Source organism: Pseudonaja textilis, chromosome 3 (assembly GCF_049901715.1).
Source record: "Pseudonaja textilis isolate UNSWEBS1 chromosome 3, rPseTex1.2, whole genome shotgun sequence".
Lineage (NCBI taxonomy): Eukaryota > Metazoa > Chordata > Lepidosauria > Squamata > Elapidae > Pseudonaja > Pseudonaja textilis.
In genome coordinates, this window is record NC_141992.1 from 198,373,037 (window position 1) to 198,394,952 (window position 21,916).

At 47.2% G+C, this 21,916-nt stretch overlaps 1 protein-coding gene across 1 annotated transcript in view; it reads left to right on the top strand.

The window, feature by feature from the left end:
- The window catches only part of NAPRT (nicotinate phosphoribosyltransferase), a 41,809-nt gene that overhangs the window by 7,377 nt on the left and 12,516 nt on the right, over positions 1-21,916 (top strand). Inside the window, exons 2-9 of the mRNA XM_087931828.1 lie at positions 4,934-5,061; positions 6,147-6,229; positions 9,212-9,342; positions 10,561-10,676; positions 12,885-13,078; positions 16,028-16,168; positions 19,977-20,061; positions 20,388-20,468. Of these exons, the coding sequence (XP_087787954.1) occupies positions 4,934-5,061; positions 6,147-6,229; positions 9,212-9,342; positions 10,561-10,676; positions 12,885-13,078; positions 16,028-16,168; positions 19,977-20,061; positions 20,388-20,468 (959 nt within the window). The remainder of the gene's footprint in view (positions 1-4,933; positions 5,062-6,146; positions 6,230-9,211; positions 9,343-10,560; positions 10,677-12,884; positions 13,079-16,027; positions 16,169-19,976; positions 20,062-20,387; positions 20,469-21,916) is intronic.

A 21,916-nucleotide genomic window follows, 5' to 3' on the forward strand; every position in this document is an offset into this window, starting at 1 on the left:
TAGCTCAGGAATTCTGGGAACTGGAAGTCCACAAATCTTAAACTTGCCAAGTTTGAAGACCCTTGATCTAGTCTATCTATTCTATCTCTCTTTCTATCTATTCTATCTCTCTTCCTCTACGTATCTATTCCAAGGGTCTTCAAAATTGACAGCTTTTAAGACTTGTGGACTTCCAGCTCCCAGAATTCCTCCTCCTCCAGTCATGTTAGCTCAGGAATTCTGGGAACTGGAAGTCCACAAGTCTTCAACTTGCCAAGTTGGAAGACCCTTGATCTAGTCTATTCTATTCTATCTATCTATTCTATCTCTCTTCCTCTACGTATCTATTCCAAGGGTCTTCAAAATTGACAGCTTTTAAGACTTGTGGACTTCCAACTCCCAGAATTCCTCCTCCTCCAGTCATGTTAGCTCAGGAATTCTGGGAACTGGAAGTCCACAAATCTTAAACTTGCCAAATTTGAAGACCTTTGATGTAGTCTATCTATTCTATCTCTCTTTCTATCTATTCTATCTCTCTTCCTCTACGTATCTTTTCCAAGGGTCTTCAAAATTGACAGCTTTTAAGACTTGTGGACTTCCAACTCCCAGAATTCCTCCTCCAGTCATGTTAGCTCAGGAATTCTGGGAAGTGGAACTCCACAAGTCTTCAACTTGCCAAGTTTGAAGACCCTTGATCTAGTCTATCTATTCTATCTCTCTTCCTCTACGTAAGGGTCTTCAAAATTGACAGCTTTTAAGACTTGTGGACTTCCAACTCCCAGAATTCCTCCTCCTCCAGTCATGTTAGCTCAGGAATTCTGGGAACTGGAAGTCCACAAGTCTTCAACTTGCCAAGTTGGAAGACCCTTGGTCTGTGTTTAGGGTGGTGCTGAATAAAGGACCACACCAGAAGGAAATTTAAAACGTAACAACGTTCACCGGAACAGGACACTGGCCTTAAGTTCCTAAAAATGTCCCTAAAATGTCCCTAAGTTCCTTAAAAAATGCAAACTTTTTTTTAAGGGCCCATTCACATGCCCCCCCCACTGTCAAATTTTAGGATCCTGCCACCAGCTTTTTTTCTGCCAAATTGCTCCGCATTCTTCATGTCCCTGTGTGCTCCCTCTGCTTTTGTTTCTCCGATTCTTTTTTTTCCTCTTTTTCCCATAGATGTTTTGTTTATCTGTTATAAAATGTACGCACCTCCCATCGCTTATCCAACAACCGGCGTGAGGAGATGGGGAACACGGCTCATGACATAAATAGACTTGGCACTAAGCAAGGAACATTTTCTGCAGATTTCTTTTCACCCACTTCCATCGCTGTTTTCTAAAAAGCCTGCTCGTATTTATTCTTTTCAACTCATTCTCTCTTTTATCCAGATCTTATTAGGGCTTGGTAATTTGACATCCGGTGCTTGGTATTCAGCCTCCGGTGCTGAACTGGGATTGCTGCAAGATGTTTGCTGGCTGTGGAGTTTCTGGCTGGGCTTGTGAAGGCCGGGTGAAATGGGAAGGGGCCAATCCTACTTTGGACAGAAATCTCCCTTGCAGATGGTTGCTGACCTCCAACCAAACGGGGAGGTTGAGGCTTCACCTGGATTTGAGAAGTCCAAAAAAATGGACACAATTTTCCAGGTGTGGCCTGACTTTATCAGAGAGGAGTGGAACTTGGAAGCTGTTCCAGTTCTTGCATTACAAGGCCGTAGGATGAGTCAGAGTAACCAGGTTGAAAGGGACCTCAAAGGACTTCTAGTCCAACCCCTTACTCAAGCAGGAGAGCCTACACCGGCGATGGCAAACCGTTTTGGCACCGAGTGCCCATTGTGCACATACCCAATATGCAACGTGTAACACGCATTCCCACGTCGTCATGCCCTTGTTAGAGTCGGACTCTGAGGGAGAGGAGGAACACCCGACAAGGAGCGGAGCTGTGGCTCCGGAGGTTGTGGAGGAGGCTGGGGAAGGGCAGAGGCCGGCTGGGCAGTCAGAGGAAGACCCAGGCCCATCCCGTCTGCATCCTAGGGCACGCAGGGAGGAGCGGAGAAGGGAACAACTTGGCTTATGAGAGAGGAAGCGGCCATGATCCCCTTCATTGGTGGCAGCTGGGGAGAATAATATTTAAGAGAGATGATTACAACACAGAGTTGCCAGAAGCAAAGTGTGTGTTATTTTGGGCTGAAGTTATCTTGGTTGGCGTCCTTCCAACAGACTCTGCCTTGTTATCTTCTTGAATTTGGTAAATACTTCTCCTGTCCCGTGGTGGAAATTCCTTCATTGCAGTTTGTTTGGGTTTTTTTATTTTACCTCATTAAGTTCAGACTGTGTTGCTTTCTTTGGAAGACTATTTTTGAGTACGTTCATCTCCAACTGGGAATTATTGAACAGGAGGCCCCAAATTGGAGGCATTAAAGGACATTTATTTACGTTTTGGATTTGGTTATGTTTGTGTTAACACTCTGGGTCATCACACACATACACATCCATGCGTGTGTGCATCCCTTTTGAATTTTGATCCTGTGACCTTGGGGATGTTGCAACGGTCGTTAAGTGTGAAAGACGGACATAAGTCACTTGTTTTTAATGCCGTTGCAACTTCGGTCACAAAACAAACCATCGTAAGTCAAGGACTACCTATGTAGCAATATTAAAAAGTATTTTATTCCTCCCCAAATATTAAGATGTGGGTTCCTTTGGGTGCTACTTGTATCTTCCTGCCATCGGAGGTCCAAGTTGGGAGCGTGTCTCTTCCACACCAGGTGAGCCTCTGAAAGGTGCTGTCATGCCCCGGGTGGAGACTGACTCTGAGGGAGAGGAGGAACAGCGGACAGGAAGTGAAAGTGTGGCTCTGGAGGTTGTGGAGGAGGCTGGGGAAGGGCAGAGGCCGGCTGGGCAGTCAGGGGAAGGCCCAGGCCCATCCCCTCTCCATCCTAGGGCACGCAGGGAAAAAAGGATAAGGGAGAAATGGGAATGGCATGGTCTACGGGGAGGAAAGGGCCTTGATCCCCTTCATGGGCTGCAGCTTTGAGAACTGGTTAAAAGGACAGACATGCATATGGGCCAGTGCTGGAAACAAAGCATGGAAGTATCTCTAGTCTGTCATTCCTCTCTGAGTTTTGGCCTCCTTCCCAGTATGTGTTCCGATATCTGTGGACGTCTTCAAGCCCTTATCTTGCCTGGTTCCCTTAATTGCTTCCGTGTGGTTTGTGTTGTTTTTACTCTTTATAGTTTACAGGCATTTTTAGTTTAAACGGCATTTCCTCGTAAGTGTTTGTGGGGGAGTTTTTTTTGTCTCCAGTCAAGGATATTTGGAGCTTGGAAGCAAAGTGAAGGAATAAAAGGGGCTTCCCCTGTTTTTGTGACTGTATTTAATTTGTATCCCACCCGGGGTCATCACAGGTAAATCACAAATGGAGATGTATCCACATCTGCTCTCCGCCCAACAGCTGGATCTCAGACTTGCCTGGAGATATGTTGCAAGAGGGAGTCTTGTGTGGGCAGGCATCGCCTTGGCTGCCCTTCCCAGCCTCTCTGGCACCCGTGCACTCACACACACCCTTCTCAGGGAGAGGGTGTGGGCTTCCACTCGGGCCTGTGGAAAGACACATCTTTTAAGTGCGAGAGACTGCTGAGGCGTGTTTGGAGGCCACACCGAGTAGCTTGCACGTCTGTGTGTGTTTTCAGGGAATGCTTGTAGCTCAAGGGTCAGCCTGCAAGCTCCTCGGTGCTCCCTGAGCTTGCCTGGTTTCTTGCAGATGTTTTGTGATCCAAGTTGGGGAAATCTTCAGTGCTGGAAGGGAGGGGAGGTTGGTGAAGAGGAGGAAGGGGAGGAGGAAGAAGGAAGAGAAGGAAGAGGAAGAAGAAGAAGAGGAAGAGGAGGAGGAAGAAGAAAAGAAGAAGAAGAAGTAGAAGTAGAAGTAGTAGTAGTAGTAGTAGTAGTAGTAGTAGTAGTAGTAGTAGTAGTAGTCATCTAGTCCAGGGGTCACCAACCTTTTGGACCTCAGGGACCACCAAACTCATAATTTTCAATCCCGCGGACCAGAGACCCTGAGAAAATCCCCAAAAAGTCTGCAGGAAAATCCCCCACCCTGTTTTCCTACCGATCGATCATTCTTTATTTGGGATCTCAGGATACCGTCTCCAGCTCCGTTCTCGGGGGAGAGAGAGACTTTTGGCTTCATGCAAGGAAAACAGCAGAACCCGCAGAAGTCTTTCTTTCTCTCCCCCAAACTCCGCCAGAAATGAGTCTTTGTGTGACTTATTGCGCTGGCGCAGCCTCTTGGAGCAGGAGGCCTTGCAGGGTCCCAAAGACTCATTTCTGGAGGAGTTTGGGGGAGAGAAGGAAAGACTTTGGCTGCTTTCCTTGCGTGCAGCCAGAAGCAGAAGAAGAAAGAAGCGGAAAGAAGCAGCCCGGTGGCCAGGCCAGGCGCATGAGGTGCATGGGGCAAGTCCCCCCTCCTCTCTTTCCCCCTCCCCTCACTCCCTCGTGTTGTTCACAATGCAAGCGACGCAAGTCTTGTGTCCCCGCGGGCCATGTGGTCGGAGCAGCCTGTGTTCCCGCGCAGCCTGGATTAATTGCTTTGGGGGGGGACATTTCTCTGGACCACCAAAATTTTCTCACGGACCACCAGTGGTTGGCGACCACTGATCTAGTCCAACCCCGTACTCCCAACAGGAAACGTTATACCATTCCAGAGACATGGCTGTATAATCTCTTCCTAAAAACCCTCCGGTGATGCAGGAACCACAGCTTCCGGTGGCCAGCTGTTCCCCTGGTTAATGGTTCTCACCGTCAGGAAATTCCTCCTTAATTCCAAGTTGCTTCTCTCCTTGATGAGTTTTTCCCCCGCTTTCTTTTGTGAGCTTTTCCTGGTGGTCTTCCCCAGTCTTAAAAAGTTTCCCTTTTCAAGGGAAAAGATGTCTTTGATTTCTTCCTTGGCTTTCTTTCGCTTCAGATATCGAGTACCTGAAGTCCGTCCTCCCTGCGACAACCGAGGAAGATTTCTTCGAATACTTGCACACCGTCGATGCCTCCGAAGTTTGCATCTCGTCTGCCCCGGAGGGGTCGGTTGTCTTCTCCAGGGTGGGTGCAGCTTCCGGCAGTGTCCCCCTGAGAAGGGGCAGCGTGAATATCCTTGTTTTGTTCCAGAAGGACAGAATGCTGGTCTTCTTTTTTGCCTTGGGAGGAAAGGAAGGAAGGAGGGAGAAAAGGAGGCTGGGGAGGAAGGAAGAAGGGAGGAAGTGATAGAAAGAAGAAAGGGTGGGAGGAAAGGAAGGAAGGAAGGAAGGAATAGGGAAGAGAGAAAGAGGACAGGGAGGGAAAGGGGGTGGAAGGAAGGAGGGAAGAGTCAGGAGGGAGGGGAGGATGGAAGGAAGAGGTGGGAGGGAAGGAAGGAAGGAAGGAAAGGAGGGAGATGGGGAGGAAGGAAGGAATAGGGAAGAGAGAAAGGGGACAGGGAGGGAAAGAGGGTGGAAGGAAGGAGGGAAGAGTCAGGAGGGAGGGGAGGAAGGAAGGAAGAGGTGGGAGGGAAGGAAGGAAGGAAGGAAAGGAAGGAAGATGGGGAGGAAGGAAGGAATAGGGAAGAGAGAAAGAGGACAGGGAGGGAAAGAGGGTGGAAGGAAGGAGGGAAGAGTCAGGAGGGAGGGGAGGATGGAAGGAAGAGGTGGGAAGGAATGAAGGAAGGAAAGGAGGAGATGGGCGGGAGGAAAGGAAGGAAGATGGGGAGGAAGGAAGGAAGAGGGAAGAGAGAAAGGACAGGGAGGGAAAGAGGGTGGAAGGAAGGAGGGAAGAGAAAAGGGGATGGAAGGAAAGGAGGGTGAGTGGGAAGAAAGGAAGGGAGGGAGGGGAGGGAGGGAGGAAGAAGGGTGGGAGAAAAAGGTGGGAGGAAAGGAAGATAGGAAAGGAAGGGTGGAAGGAGAAGGGGGAGGGTGGGAAGGAAGAAAGGAGGGAGAAGGAAGGAATAGGAAGGAAGGGATAGGGAAGGAAGTAAAAGGGAAGGTGGGAAAGAAAAAGAAGGCAGGAGGAAGGAAGGAGGAGAGAAGGAGAAGGAATGGAGGATGACATGAAGGGAAGGGGAGGATTGTTCATTTAACTAGCCCACAGCTTAGCCCACAAAGGGAGTTGCCTGCTCCTCTGATGCTCCCTCTTCTCTGATTCTGCTCACCCAGGTGCCGTTACTCCAGGTCCGAGGCCCCTTGTTGGTGGTCCAGCTTATGGAGACCACCCTGCTGTGCCTGGTGAACTACGCCAGGTGAGTCGATGCGAGGAGCCACGGAGGTTTGGCGTGGTCCCTCTGTTGATCTAAAGCAGGGCTCCCCAAACGTGGCCCCTTTAAGACCGGTGGACTTCAACTCCCAGCATCGCTGGCTGGAGAATTCTGGGAGTTGAAGTCCACCAGTCTTAAAGGGGCCACGTTTGGAGACCTCTGATCTAAAGTGACGCGTAGAATATTTTAGGCTCGAAACCTTGAAACCTTCCCAGCTCAACATGACCCGTTTTGAACGTGAGTCAACCCAGTCGTCCATTTCGAAAGATTTTTCAGTGTTACGATGTTGGGCTTATCTTTTCCTGGGAAATTTAACCACGTTTTCCCCCAGTGGATCTGAGATTGATATTCCAAGGTTTACTGAGTAAAGGTAATAACATTCCACAGAAGTCCTGGATTCCAAATTTTGGGCAAATTTTACGAGCTATCCCATTTGAAGTACCTTGGTTCAAAAGTTGTTGTCCTATGATGTAATGTTTCACTCAGGTTACAGGAACAAGAGTTTTAGCAATGGATAGATTAAAAAACAGCAGATAATAGAATAGGAATAGAATAGAATAAGGAATAGAAATAGAATAAGAAATAGGGAATAGAATAAGGAATAGAAATAGAAATAAATAGAATAGAATAGAATAGAGAATAAGGAATAAGAAATAGAATAAGGAATAAGGAATAGAAATAGAATAAAGAAATAGAATTAGAATAACGAATAGAATAGAAATAGAATAAGGAATAGAATAGAAATAGAACATAGAATAGAATAGGGAATAAGGAACAGAAATAGAATAAAGAATAGAATAGAATAGAATAGAATAGAATAGAATAGAATAGAATAGAATAGGGAATAAGGAATAGAATAAGGAATAGGAATAGAATACGGAATAAGGAATAGAATAAGGAATGGAAATAGAATAAGGAATAGAAATAAAATAAGGATAGAATAGAATATAGAATAAAATAGGGAATAAGAAATAAGGAATAAGAAATAGAATAAGGAATAGGAATAGAATAAGGAATAAAAATAGAACAAGGAATGTAATAGAAATAGAATAGAATAAGGAATAAGAAATAGAAATAGAATAAGGAATAAAATAATAACTTTATTGTCACTTTGAATGTACCCTAATTGGCATACATTAAAATGAAATTTCGTTGCATACAGCTCTCAGAGGGTCACTCCCTCCAATATATACTACATGACAAAATAAGTAGATTCAGTTGTAAAGGATGTGTCTAGATTTCCACAGGATATTTTTGGTGCGACATGTCTATCGAAGTCACCAGGCTCTGTAAATGCTCGTTCAAAGTTTAGGTGGTGAATCGTTTTATGCCAACTTTTCACGTGCATTAAGAAAGAACAGAACGTAAAAGTAAATTTAAAAAGGCAACCAGTCCTTGCAGTGCCCTTAACTTTGTGATTGCTCTGAAATGAATAGATGACCAGGTAATATTATGGTAAGTAGTTAATTCTCTGTCAGCTGCCACTTTAAGCTTAAGTTTCACTGCTACGTAGTGATAGACTTGCCTTGAACTGTAGGGAGGGTGGATGAAAGGAGGAACGCTTGGGAAACTGAAAGTAACCACTCTGTCTCCTCCAGATCCTGCTTCAAGGTCACTTGGCTGGAAAAAGGGGGGTCGCATTTCAACCTGAGCTTGAACCAGGGATGGGATTCTACCTGGTTCTATAGAACCAGTTGTTATGATTCTGCCCAGTTCAGAGAACCAGAAAATTGCGGCACTGGTTGGCCCCTCCCCTACTCACTCCTTACCTGGCATGCGCGCCATCAAACTTGCCTGCTAAGTTGCTATTTTTCCTTTTTTTTCCCCCCAGCCATGAGCTGTTCTGCTATGCCAGCAGATTTAGATTAGCTAGAAAGCAGGAAACCGTTGGATTTCTTCTTTTTTAGCTAATCTAAAAGCAGAGCTGAACCTTCCCTAGGACTAAAGCTTCTATTTTTCAGTACAGACTCAGGTAGCAGATTACAGAAAAATAGATCTCTGAGTGAACCTGTGATTCTGCGAGCAACTCAGCAAATCAGCCTGCTTTGTCTGACTTTGGGTAAAAGTTGCTCTTTTTCTAATAAAAAAAAATTCAATATTTACATACATGGTGTGAGTTAATTTTGTGGGTTTGCTTTCTAGCAAATGTTATGAGTTTGCTTGCAAGCAAATTTTATGTGACAGACTCAGGTAGCAGATTGCAGATGGATAGATCTCTGAGTGAATTTGTGATTCTGCGAGTAACTCAGTTGGCCTGCTTGCTTTGTCTGATTTTGGGTAAAAGTTGCTCTTTTTTAAATAAAAAATTCAATATTTACATACATGGTGTGTTGTGAGTTAATTTTGTGAGTTTGCTTGCTAGCAAATGTTATGAGTTTGCTTGCAAGCAAATTTTGTGTGACAGGTGCAGGGAGCAGATTGCAGATAGATAGATCTCTGAGTGAACCTGTGATTCTGCGAGCAACTCAATCTGCCTCCCTGCCTTGCCTGATTTTGGATAAAAGTTGTTTTTTTTCTAATACAAAAAAATTCAATAGTCGCATAAATATTTACAATATTAACATACAAGCCATGCCCAGCCAGTCGTGTGACCACCAAGCCACACCCAGTCAGCAAGCCACGCCCAGCCAGTCACGTGACCACCAAGCCACAGATTAGGCCATGCCCACACAACCGGTTGTTAAGCAATGTGACTCCCACCCCTGGCTTGAACCGATCATCATGAAAACATGTTGTCTGAACCTGCTTGGTTATAGGGGGCCGTGGGCGGCAGGTAAGGTTAGGAAAGGTTGAACTTGGGGTTTTGGGCATGCAATTTTCAGTTCTGGCTATTCGATACTGCAGCACACCGGACGCTCGAAAAAAAACGATACCCTTTTCCACCAATGGAGCCAGGAGTCGTTTTTATTTTTGAGTTTTTAAGTTGCGGCAGGCCTGACGTTCTCCAAATGGGTTTTGCTTCTACAGCCTGGTGGCCACAAACGCCGCCCGGTTCCGTCTTGCAGCCGGCCCGGGCAAGAAGCTGATGGAGATGGGGCTACGCCGGGCTCAGGGGCTGGACGGAGGCCTCTCGGCGTCCAAGTACTCCTACGTGGGCGGTAAGGTCCAGTTTGTGACTCTCCTCTCGAAGGCTGCGGTGGGAGGCCGGGGGGTCAGTCCCATCCAGGTAGACCAGACCCTGAGACCGACTCCACAGGGAGGCCGGAAGTGCTTGCAGGGGGAACGGCCACGGCTACAAAACGCCTCTCCCTTTCTCCCTCTCTTTCCCCCCCTCTCTTTCCCCTCCCTCCCTTTCTCCCTCCCTCTCCCTTTCCCTCCCTCCCTCCCTCCCTCTCTTTCCTTCTCTCCTCCCTCCCTTTCCCTCCCTTCCTCTTTCTTCCCTTCCTCTGTCTCCCCTTTTCCTCCGTCCTCCCTTTCCCTCCCTCCCTCTCTTTCCTTCTCTCCTCTCTTCCTCTCTCCTCTCCCTCCTTCTCCCTCTTTCCCTCCCTTCGTCTTTCCCTCCCTCCCTCCCTTTCTCTCTCCCTCCCTCTCTTGCTTTCTCCCTCCCTCTCCCTCTCTTTCCCTCCCTCTCTTTCCTTCTCTCCTCCCTCCCTCTTCTCCCTCCCTCTTTCCCTCCCTCCCTTTCTCTCTCCCTCCTCCTTTCCTTTTCTCCTTCCCACTCCCTCTTTCCCTCTCTCCCTCTCTTTCCTTCTCTCCTCCCTCCCTCCCTCTCTCTTTCCCGCCCTTCCTCTTTCCCTCCCTCCCTTTCTTTCTCCCTCCCTCTTTCCTTTTCTCCCTCTCTTTCCTTCCTCTTTCCCTTCCTCCGTCTCCCTTTCTCCGTCCCTCCCTCTGCCTCTTTCCCTCCCTCTTCCTTTCTCTTTCCCTGCCTCTGTCTCCTTCCCTCTCTCTCCCTTTCCCTTTCTCCCTCCCTCCTTCTCTCTCTCTCTCTTTTCCCTCTCTCCCTCTCCCTCCCTCCCTCCCTCTCTACTTCCCTCCTTCCTCTCCTCTCCCTTTCCCCTCCCTTCCTCCCTCTATTCCTCTCCCTTCTCCCTGTCTCTTTCCCTTTCTCTCTCACTCTCTCCATCCCTTCTCCCCTCTATCATTTATCTGTGAATATGTCTATCATCTTGTCAGCTGTGACAAAACCTTTTTCAGTGCCGTTGTAGCTTTGATGGGTCACTAAAGGAATGGCCGTAAGCCGAGGACTGCCTGGATCCATCTCTGCACGAACCCCAGGGGTTCCTCCCGAATGAGATCCTCGGACGTTCTGTCTAAGCGCCTGTCTCCTAATTCTCTCCCCCCCCACCCCCCATTTCCCAAATTTACCCTTTTTCCAGGTTTTGATTTTACCAGCAACGTCCTGGCCGGGAAACTCTACGGGATCCCAGCGCAGGGAACGTTGGCTCATTCCTACGTCTCCTCCTTCACCTCCGTGGACGACGTCAACCCACGGGTTAGTATTCAGGGTGGCAGGAGAAGTCCCCGAAAAGACCCCCGTGGTTCAACTGCCCCAAAGAAGTTGGTGTGTGTGTGTGTGTGTGTGTGTCAATTTATTCCCCAAAGCCCCTCAAGGCAGGACGAGAAGCAAACCGATGGAAACGAACCAAGGAGAGAAACAACTTGGAACTCAGGAGAAATTTCCTGACAGGGAGGACAATTGAGCAGCGGAACTGCCTGCTACCTGAAGTTGTAACTGCTCCACCAAAGGAGGTTTTTAAGAAGAGACTGGACAGCCGTTTGTCTGAAATTGTCTAGGGTCGCGATGGCAAACCTATGGCATGCGGGCCAGAAGTGCGCACCCTGCCCTGCCAGCCAGCTGATTGTTGGGTATCTGCCGTGCATGCGCAGAGAGAGAGAGAGAGAGAGACGCATGCATGCGCAGCGGGGTGGGCACATTCGCATTATGGGTGCAGGCACACAGGCGCACGCACTTTTGGCACGCGATGACGAAAAGGTTAGCCATCGCTGATATAGGCTCTCCTGCTCGAGCAGGGGGCTGGACTAGAAGACCTCCAAGGCCCCTTCCAACTGTTGTTATGCTGTTAAGTTGCTTGAAACGGGCTCCCTTTTCTTGTCCTTCAGGAAAGGGTTTGTTCTGCCTTGGGTAGGCGATTCTCACCAGAAGCTAAACACTGGGAGGACACAAGGCCATCACCGCGTTTCAATCACGTGCTACTGTAGTTCAGTGAATGGGCTCCGCGATGTTTTGACGGCTCGTTCTCACAACGTTAGTACAAAAAGTTGGGTGCCTGTAACAGACCAGAGACCCCCCCAGTCTGTTACTCTCCATCTTGGCTTGATCCCAAGCTAGGTGCAAATAGACCAAGAAAACTTAGTTAAATCACAAAGGATTGTTGCCTCCCTTGATAATTAAAGGTGGATGGGAAGCTAGAAATTCAGTTGTTTTCTATGTTGGGAGAAAGTGAGGTTTTTCTATGGGTCTAAAGACCGTTGAAGGTAGAGATAGGCAGTATCAGTAGAAGAGAAGGCGGGTCAGGATTGAACTGTGGTCCTTGGTGCTTTTTGAGCTCGGTGGTTTTCTTGCAAATGTTTCATGACCCAGCTAGGTATCATCAACAATTATATCTTCCTTCCTTCCTTCCTTCCTTCCTTCCTTCCTTCCTTCCTTCCTTCCTTCCTTCCTTCCTTCCTTCCTTCCCTTCCCTTCCCTTCCCTTCCTTCCTTCCTTCCTTCCTTCCTTCCCTTCCCTTCCCTTCCTTCCTTCCATTTCCTTCCTTCCTCCCTCCCTCCCTCCCCTTCTTCCTTCCTTCCTTCCTTCCTTCCTTCCTCCCTTCCCCTTCCTTCCTTCCTTCCTTCCTTCCTTCCTTCCTTCCTTCCTTCCTTTCTTCCTTTCTTCCTTCCTCCCTCCTCCCTCCCTCCCTCCCCCTTCCCTTCCTTCCATTCCCCTTCCTTCCTTCCTTCCTCCTCCCTCCCTCCCTCCCTCCCTCCCTCCTCCTTCCTTCCTTCCTTCCTTCCTTCCTTCCTTCCTTCCTTCCTTCCTTCCTTCCTTTCTTCCTTCCTCCTTCCCTTCCCTTCCATTCCCCTTCCTTCCTTCCTTCCTTCCTTCCTTCCTTCCTTCCTTCCTTCCTTCCTTCCTTCCTTCCTTCCTTCCTTCTCTCTCTGGTTTGTTTTCTTGCACGTTTCATGACCCAAGTAGGTAACCTCATCAGTGCTAGAATGGAGTGGGGTTTCCTTCTCTGTTTACGTACAAGTGGCTAGCCCTGTCAGTTGTGTTGTGTTCTCAGTGATTCCTTGATTAGGTTGTTTACCAAGCCGGTACTTTTTAATTGGGTTGTTATTTACTGCTTGGCCTTACTCTGCTTCTCTGGGTGTTCATTGCTGGCCAGGAGAAGTTTGTGGTCTTTTAGCTTTTGGATTGCCCCAGGATATTACAGGTCCTCCGTGGAAGGCAGGTTGGTAGCCGTGGTTTTTTTTCTGCAGAATCTCCTTTTCTTGGGATTAGACGAACAGACCTTTGGCCTGGGTGGAAAGATCTGACCCAGGAGCCAGGAAGTCCTGTAAGTGGACGGAGCTACTTCGTCTTCAAGAAGCATCCTTTCTGAACAACAATTGAGAAATCCCAAACTCTTCAGAGGGTGGTTGGACTAGCCAGGCTCCTTGAGAAGAAGAGGTTGGGCAGTCTCTCTCTTTTCCCCAGTAGAGCCTGCGGCCCCTGAATGGGAAGGAGCCCGTGGACCTTCCAACTTTAGTGGACAAGTGGTTGACTCAAGTGTGCCAATTACTCCGAGTCCCGCCGGAGAAGGTGAGCTGCGGAGAGAGAGCGGCCTTCATGTCTTACGCCATTGCCTACCCACACAACTTCCAGGGCCTGGTGGACACTTACTGCGTCATGAGGTAAGGAAAAGGAAGGCTGAAAACACCGCCACTTTTTAGGTGGAATCTTTATTATTATTATTATTTTGGCAATGCATTTTTTATTTTTATTTTTTTGTGTTCCAACATATCATTGTGGGAAGGAACGGTGCGATTCCGGAATGCCTTACCTTTTAAAACAAACACGGCAATAGTTTTCATCTTGGATACAGTTGACATTCTTACAAGGTTGTGTTCTTAATAACGCATATTTTGTTAAATGATCAATCTTGTTTATCCACTATTACGGTGTGTTATTTTTATGTCAATCTCCAGATTCTTAATATCGCTCCTTTTACTACAGATCCTATATTAATTATCATATTTGCAGTGTTTTTTTTAACACATTATATAATTCTAATAACGACTCCCAAATTCATATTAATGTATTAATTTTTCCATGTATCCCCTTTTTAATTTTTAATTGTGCCACTATTACAGTGAGGGCGAACCTTTTGGTCGTGGTGTGCCGAAAGCACACGTGTGCGTGTGTGCCGGCACCCATAATGCAATGTGCACATGCTCATGCAACCCCACCACCCTCTTACCTGCACTATGCATGCGCTCGCCTCCCAGCTGACTTTCGGCCCGTTTGAGGCCATTTTCGCCCTCTCGGAGGCTCGAGGGAAGCCTCTGCAGCCTTGGGAGGCCGAAAAACGGGCCCATTTTGTCACGTCTGGTATTTCCGGAAGGCCCATTTTTTCGGCCACTGGAGGCTGCAGAGGCTTCCCTTGAGCCTCCGAGAGGGTGAAAATGGCCTCAAACGGGCCGAAAGTCAGCTGGGAGGCGAGCGCATGCGTAGTGCAGGAAAGTTTAGCTGGGGCTCGCGTGCCCACATAAATGGCTCTGCACGCCACCTGTGGCACTCATGCCATAGATTTGCCATCACGGCACTATTATATGTTATGACTCCCCTTCGAAATTCAAACGAACAAAACAGAAAGCAGCCGTTTCACAATTAAATCAAATGGAAAGAAGTCTTACAAGATAACGGCTGGCAGAAACCACAGCATAAATCTTTACTCTGTCCGGCAAACCAGTCCTGGCAATAAATCTCCAGTCTCAGAGCTCCTTGCTGTAACGTCCTCACTCAAATAGTCACTTTGTTCCTGGCAAAATGTACCAGCCCAGCTGTGTCCTTTTATACTCATTGAGGCAACGTGCTAATTTACTGACTTGCCCTTCTCATTCGCTCCAGCTGATTTTGCCTTTTCAACCGTCTTCTATTTTTTACATTTAACCACAAATTTTCCAAGTTCTCATCTCCACTAGAAGACTCTCTCAAAACTTCCCCGTCAGCCATTCCCGGCTGTTGATCAGATAAGGAACCAGAGGAGGTCAAAGGTCCTGACAGGTCTAATACATCAAGTCTGTCGTCCTTTGTCACGTCCATCTCCTCATCCTGGTTATCAGTCCAATCAGTAAGCCAGGCCGGCTCATATTGTTCTGCCATAACCTCTTCACTTGAACTCATATCAATCACAGGAGCTGAATCCAAGCCCAGAGCCACAACAATTATATTTAAAGCATCCCCTTTCAAGTCACATTTTAATGTAAATAAAATAATATTCATCATATTTATGTTTAACATCTTGTGTTATTCTAGTAATGGTATAATTGCTTTTATGAAGTTGTGATCTTTCATTATCTTATGCCATATTGCGCTATATTGTTTTTGGGTCAATCAGATTCCACGTACCATTCCTTTTCTACAATAGAATGTTAATACCCACATTTATTTTAGGTGGAATCTTAAGGGGATGAGATTTGTGGGTGGGACTGGCCTGGTCATCCTTGGCTGTGGTCAGAAGCTAAGTAGGGAGGGGGGATGTCAGGCCTTGGAAGGGAGACCACTAAGGGATCCTGAAGACCAAAGCAACCTCTAGAAGAAGGCAAGGATGCACCATTTCTGTAAGACTCACACTCTTATCCGTTAGGTTGCTAGGCATCGGATCTAATCTGAAGATCTGGGGATGAATGAATTTGTCATAGATAATGGAATTGATAGAATTCCGTTGGACAATAACTGCTTGGGAAGTCTTCCATATACGCTCATTTGAATCTAATATTTTTAGCTCCGTTTTGGTGCTCTCTGAGCTTGGTGGTTTTCTTGCAGACGTTTCATTACCCAACTAAGTAGCATCATCAGGGCTAGAAGAGAGTGGGGTTTGCTCTTATTTTATGTACTAATGGCTTGCCTTCATTGGTGAGAGTATCTTATTTGAATCTTCTTTTAGACCCCTGTTGAAAAATCCCATCAGGAAAGATACTCTATAATACATGTGTGAAGTCTCTTCACACTTTCCCCTTTTTTAAAAAGAAACCTCTCACTTAACTTTTTTACAACAATGCAGGAGGAGAACTGTGTTAATCTACTGTTAAACACAATATCAGAAAGAGTCTGGGGGTACCTTTTAAGAAATGTTACTATAGGGCAGACATCCTGTGAATAGTTTCTCCAAACAGAATAGAACAAAACAGAACAGAATAGAATAGAATAGAAAATATGGAATAGACTAGAACAGAGTAGAGTAGAGTAGAGTAGAGTAGAATAGGATAGGATAGGATAGGATAGGATAGGATAGGATAGGATAGGATAGGATAGGATAGGATAGGATAGGATAGGATAAGAACTGGAACTGTAATGGAATAGAATTCTTTATTGGCCAAGTGTGGTTGGACACACAAGGAATTTTTCTTGGTGCAAATGCTCTCAGTGCGCATCAAAGAAAAGATTCATTCGTCAAAAGTTAAGACGTATACTTTTTTTTAATTAAAAAACCATCTCGCTTAGCAACAGAAGTTTGGGGCTCCATCATGCTTCATAACTCGAGGACTAACTATATTGAGCAAACCAAGAAGGGCCTCTTCCGCGAGCCTTCAAGGCATGATCCCTTAGGAAAACCTGACTGATAACTTTGATCTTCTCAGGAGTGGCATTCCCAACTTCTGTGCCGTCGCCCTGGCGTTGAACCAGCTGGGATACCGAGCCATCGGAGTCCGGCTGGACAGCGGAGACCTGGCCAAGCAGTCGGTGGAGATCCGTCACGTCTTTCGGACCTGTAGCAAGCAGTGAGTTTTGAGGGGTTGTTGGGCTGACTCCCCCTGGATGTCAAGGATGAAACACTGGTACCTGGAGCCTCTTGGTTTCAATTTGCCCTTAGAGTAAGAGGCGGGAGGTGTTGCTTTCGATTGGATTAGAGTTGTGGGCTGTGGGCTTCTGGCCCCTCCAGCAGCCGAATCGGAGGAGGAGGAAGAGGAGGAGGAGGTGGTGGCATGAGAGTCAGGGCCAGCATCAAGGCAACCTGGGAGCTCCGAGGGGGAAGAAGGCATGGAGCCGGCAGAGAGAGGGACAGAGGTGGAGCTGGCCCGTCTGACAGTGTTCTGACCCAAGCCTCGTTCAAAGCAAACAAACACCAAACAGAGATAAAAGCAAAACCTTTTTTTAATGCTTTTTAATGAGGAGGATTTGGCCGGCCCGACTGGGAGTTGTACTGCAGAGCCACAATATTAACTTGGGTGAAAGATTGGATTAGTCATAGAAATAAAAGAATACTGATACTAGAAGGTTACAACTTACAGTCGGGTTGGCATGCCTTCCTCCAGCAGGAGAAGTCAAATGGTTATAGTTATGTGTATAGGCATAAAGGGAACTTCCACAAGACTTGAAGGGCAAGATTTTCTTTGCTTTCTGCAAAGAATCCTACTTCTGAGGGCTGGCTTTTATCCCTTAAGAGAGGGGCCATCCCGTTGCAGCCTTACTCCTGAGTCGCCCGTGCTGCTGCAGCTACTCTTTCCTTCGAGCAGCACCCCACTCTCTGATAGTCCTGGCCCCATCCCTGAATCACACACAGGCCCCTCATCCAAGTCCTCGCTCTCCGAGACCTCAGCCCTTCTGCCAGTGAACCACAACAGAGAGAGAGAGAGACTGAGGCGGAGCCTAAGCCGTCTGTCTGCCCTCAGATGGAGAGTCAACAGCCTTCAGGTCTGGAGGTGGGTGATGAGGAAGAGGAGGAACAGCTGGGTCCAGTGCCTGATGCGCGGATGCACAGAAGGCAGAGGAGAGGAGAGCAGTGGAAATCTATGGGCTGGTCCTTGGGAACGGAAGAGCCACGGCTGTTAGTAAAGCCCCACCTGGAGATAAAAGGCAGGGGACAGAGATGGATAGATGTAGCAGACAACTACTCATCTCCTGCATGCACGGACTTATTAGCCTGTGGTGAAAGAGAAAATATTGCCAGGGCTGCCGGCACTCCTAATAAAGGAACAGAGTGCTTCAACTACAGAGGGTTTGTCGTGGGTTGGGGAGTTGGGTCAGAACAGTTAGATGGGGAAACGAAACTTCTACGATTCTGCTGAAGGCCGGAGAAGCCTAAAATCTGTTCACGGACATTGCCATAGGTGTGGACTTGGAGCGGACGGTTCCCATAAGTATGAGAACCTGTTTCACACGGACGGTCTACGTGAGAGGTTAGGGGCTTTGGCTTGGAAAAGTGTTGTTTTATTCTAGGGACTGAGGTTTAGGAACCCCAGAGTTAATTTTGCTTCGATATTACGAGGGCTATCCACAAAATAGATTACGTTTTCGTCTGTAGCAAGAAGGGGCGTAGCTAGCGCAGCCATCTTTGGTCTGGGCGTCCGCCGCTCAGTCTGCATCTAGTCGTGCTCGTGGGAGGTTCGTAGCGTTGCCCGTTATTTCACAGCAAACGTTTGAAATGTGTGCTGCAATTGAAAATCCCGCGAGATGTGAGGTGCGATCCGTGATAAGGTTTTTTGTTGTCAAAAAACCATAAACTGATTGAAATGATGGTGAAACGTTGCAAAAACTAAGAAAAGCAATTCAGAACAAGCGTAGAGGAAAGCTAAGCTCAAAAATTTTGTTTTTGCATGACAATGTCCGACCGCACACAGCAAATCGCCCTCGAGAAGTCCTGAATGCTTTCAAGTGGGAGATTTTTTCCTCATCCGCCCTACAGCAAGATCGGGGCCGTATCTCGCAGGATTTTCAATTGCAGCACACATTTCAAACGTCTGCTGTGAAATAACGGGCAAGCGCTACGAACCTCCCACTCGCACGACTAGATGCAGACTGAGCGGCGGACGCGCAGACCAAAGATGGCCGCGCTAGCTCCGCCCCTTCTTGCTACAGACGGAAACGTAATCTGTTTTGTGGATAGCCCTCGTACAACGCTGTGTATTCCACAAACAGTAAGGAATTTTGAAACAGGAATGATCCTGGATTTTTATTTGGATTCTCCAGCTGGATGTTGGCGCCAGGATTCCCTGCTCATCTTGCAAAAAAAGAGTTTAAATTCTGCAGAAACATCAACTCCCATCTTCACAGCTGCTGATAAGGAAGGGATAGACATCCATCCTAGGGATAGGAGGATTAGGCAGAAGGTTCCTCCAGACTCAAATCCAATCCCTAGCGCTAAGGGACTCTATTATGGTTATTAATTTTAATAGGTTGATCAAGATATGAAAGCACAAAAGAGAATGAAAACGGTGGGGAAAACGGGAGAAGAAAGTATAGGATAAAGAGGGGAAAAAAGAATTATATCATTGACCTTCGACCCTTTTTAGCACAGGAAAGTTAAGATCATGAACTTTGTACTTTTACGAACTTGTGTTTCCTTTTCGTATTTTATTCAGAAAAATTAAAATCCAAAGGGGAAAAATAAAGACAAGACAAAACTAGACAAAAACTTTTTTTTTTTAAAAAAAAGATGAGGGTTAAACAGGACAAAAATTCAAAATGTATATTATCCTCCCCCCAATTGAACACTGACAGATATTTTGCAAAAATAATATTTTTTTGCTTCTGAAACAGGTCCAAAATTTATAATATCTACATCTATTTGTAACCCAATTTGATCTGTCGTTATTTTTTTTAATATATATATATATATATGTGTGCAAAATGCCCCTCACGCATCATCACGAAATCTCTAGAACCGTAAAGCCTACAAATTTGAAATTTGGCACGTATTTTCCTCTTGGCTTCTAGGTGCTCACTAAGAAAGGATTTTTTGAAATAACCATCAGAACATTCAGAGTATTTCCTATATTATTATTATTAACACACTCCCCACCTGAAAAGAAATCTCTTCCAAATGCAAAACACAAGCAGAGAGGAGAGGAGTTTCGGTTTCACAGCACCAAGCAGCTTTAGTCCAGAACAGTTGAGCTAAGCCACGCCCAGGCTCCTTGCTGTCTCCTTGCTCACACAGCAAATACTGTTTCAGTTTCCAAACCGCCCTCAACTCTCACACACTGACAGGTCGCCAGCCGGATGAATACCGATGGAATCTGGCAGGCAGAGGCAGAATTGTTTCTCCTTATTTTCCTCCCTAAAAGCTAAGCCCGATCACATAGTTTCGTAGCGAAGCACGGGTATCCAGCTAGTTTTATATATAAAGAAAGAAATTAGTTAACAGGTTAACTGACAGCAAAGTTAAACTGTATTAACAGCCTTATTATTGCAAATAATTCATAGAAAGTCTACTCCAGCATTCACCCCAATTGACTCTGATCCCACGCTAATATTTCCTAATCATCCCTGTAACAAACTTAGCAATATCCAAAGACAAAATTTCATTTTTTTTCCCCACATCATCTCGGGCACAAGTCTAGAAGTGGTTTCCAAGTAGAAATGAAATTGAATGTATCACCGTGTTTTCTTGGATCCAAGTTGGCCCAGCCATTTATCCGTGGTGAGAATTAAAAGTATATTTCCATTTTTGTGGCATGGAGAAAGTCTTGATGGAGAGAGCTGGATCCTCTTGCCACAGACTAGAGATGTGGCTGTGTGTTGTGGTGGGGAAAATGAAGGGCTTCTGGAGGAAGGGGTGTCCCTTAACCCCTGCGTCTCCCGTTCCAGTTTCCAGGTTCCTTGGTTTGAGACGACACCCATCACGGTGAGCAACGATGTCAGTGAACAGAGCTTAGAAGAATTGTCTCGAGAGGTGAGGCTATGCGCGTCCAGCTTGGCGTGGAGTGGCGGGGATACTTTAGGATGCTGCCTAGGGCCCCAAGGCTTCCTTACCCTTTGCCGTGAGAGTCGGAATAGGATAGAGCGGGAAGGGACCTGCGGAGGTCTTCTAGTCCAGCCCCCTGCTGCTCTGACACTTCGGCTCCTCTGAAGCCAGGAGAGGACGCCGTTCCTTTGAGGCTCAAAAACCTGGCCTGCTCTGGCTTGTGTGACATTGTGAGATATGTGTGTGTGTGTGTGTGATCCAGCCGTAAATCTGGGCTCAGGAGTTCCATGTTGGTTTTGCTGTGCTCCCGGCAGGGCAATGAAATTGATATGATTGGCGTTGGGACCCACCTGGTGACCTGCCCCCTTCAGACGACCTTGGGCTGCGTCTACAAGGTAACTGTGCCTCCCTCCCTCCCTCCCCCCCCAAGAACGATGTTTTGGCACAGGATGAAAGAGCAGGTGCTCTTCAGCAGGTGTGTGTGTGTGACAAAAGCCAAATCGCTTCTCTAGGGCAGTGGTGGCTAACCTTTTTGGGGCTCCTGTGCCAAAAATTGTGTGCACGCTCGCGTGCCAGCACCCGGAAGGCAATGCGTGTGCCCCCCCATACCCCCTGCGCATACATGCGCAATTTCCCCCCCTTACCTGCACTTCACAGCTGATTCTTCGGCTGTTTTTTGGCCTCCCAGAGACTTGAAAAAAGCCTCTGCAGGCTTTGCAGGCCAAATAGTAGGCCCGTTCCATCACTTCCGGTATGACAGGAAGTGACAAAACAGGCCTATTATTCGCCCTGCAAAGCCTGCAGAGGCTTTTTTTTTCAAGCCTCTGGGAAGCCAAAAAAGGCGTCAAACCAGCCGAAAATCACTTGAGAGGCACGCGCATGCACAGTGAGGCAAGTTTGCCTGCAGCTCGCGTGCCGGCACAAATGGCCCTGCGTGCCACCTGTGGCACGCATGCCATAAGTTTGGCATCATGGCTCTAGCGCAACCTTTGCAGGCCAGGAATTCTGCTTTGGGGCAGGAGAGAATCTTTAGATCAGAATATGGGATAGGATGGCCCTGACTTGTGGACTTCAACTCCCAGAATTCCTGATGCAGCCATGCAGCCATTACCTCCACCTGACCCACCAGAGTGGGGAGGCAGGAGATGTTATGAGCCCCCTCACTGGAGACAAAACAACGTACAGGGAGGAAGTTCAAAAATTTACCTTCATGGTGCCTAGAAAACAACCTGCACCTGAACATCAGCAAGACAAAGGAGATGGTGTCAGACTTCCGGAAGAAGAGAGAGGAACCAGCCCCAATTTACATCGAGGGGGGCTGTGTGGAGAGACTTTTCTCCTTTAAATTCCTGGGAGTCTACCTCAGCGAAGATCTTCCCTGGAAAACCAACACAACCCAGGCGGCCAGAAAGGCCCAACAGAGACTCCATTTCCGTAGGGTTTTGTGAAAGAATAAAGTGGAACAATGACGGATGACCTCCTTTTACCAGTCAGAAAGCATCCTCACACATTGCTTTACGGTGTGGTATGCTGGCTTGACAGCCGTGGATAGAAGGACATTACAGGGGGTGCTGAGCACAGCACAAAACATCGTGGGCTGTTCCCCGATACCACTAGATGACCTCGCTAGGGCTCGCTGCCTTAGAAGAGTGAGGAAACTTCTCAGGGACAACTCACACCCCGCTCAGCACTTCTTCATTCTCCAACCATCGGGGAGGAAATATAGAAGCATAGCCAGCCGCACCAACAGGCTGACGAACAGCTTCTACCCGTGGGCTGTCAGACTCCTGAACGGAAAATAACTCGCATGTCAACCTAGTATGATAGACATGCGGTGCTGGCG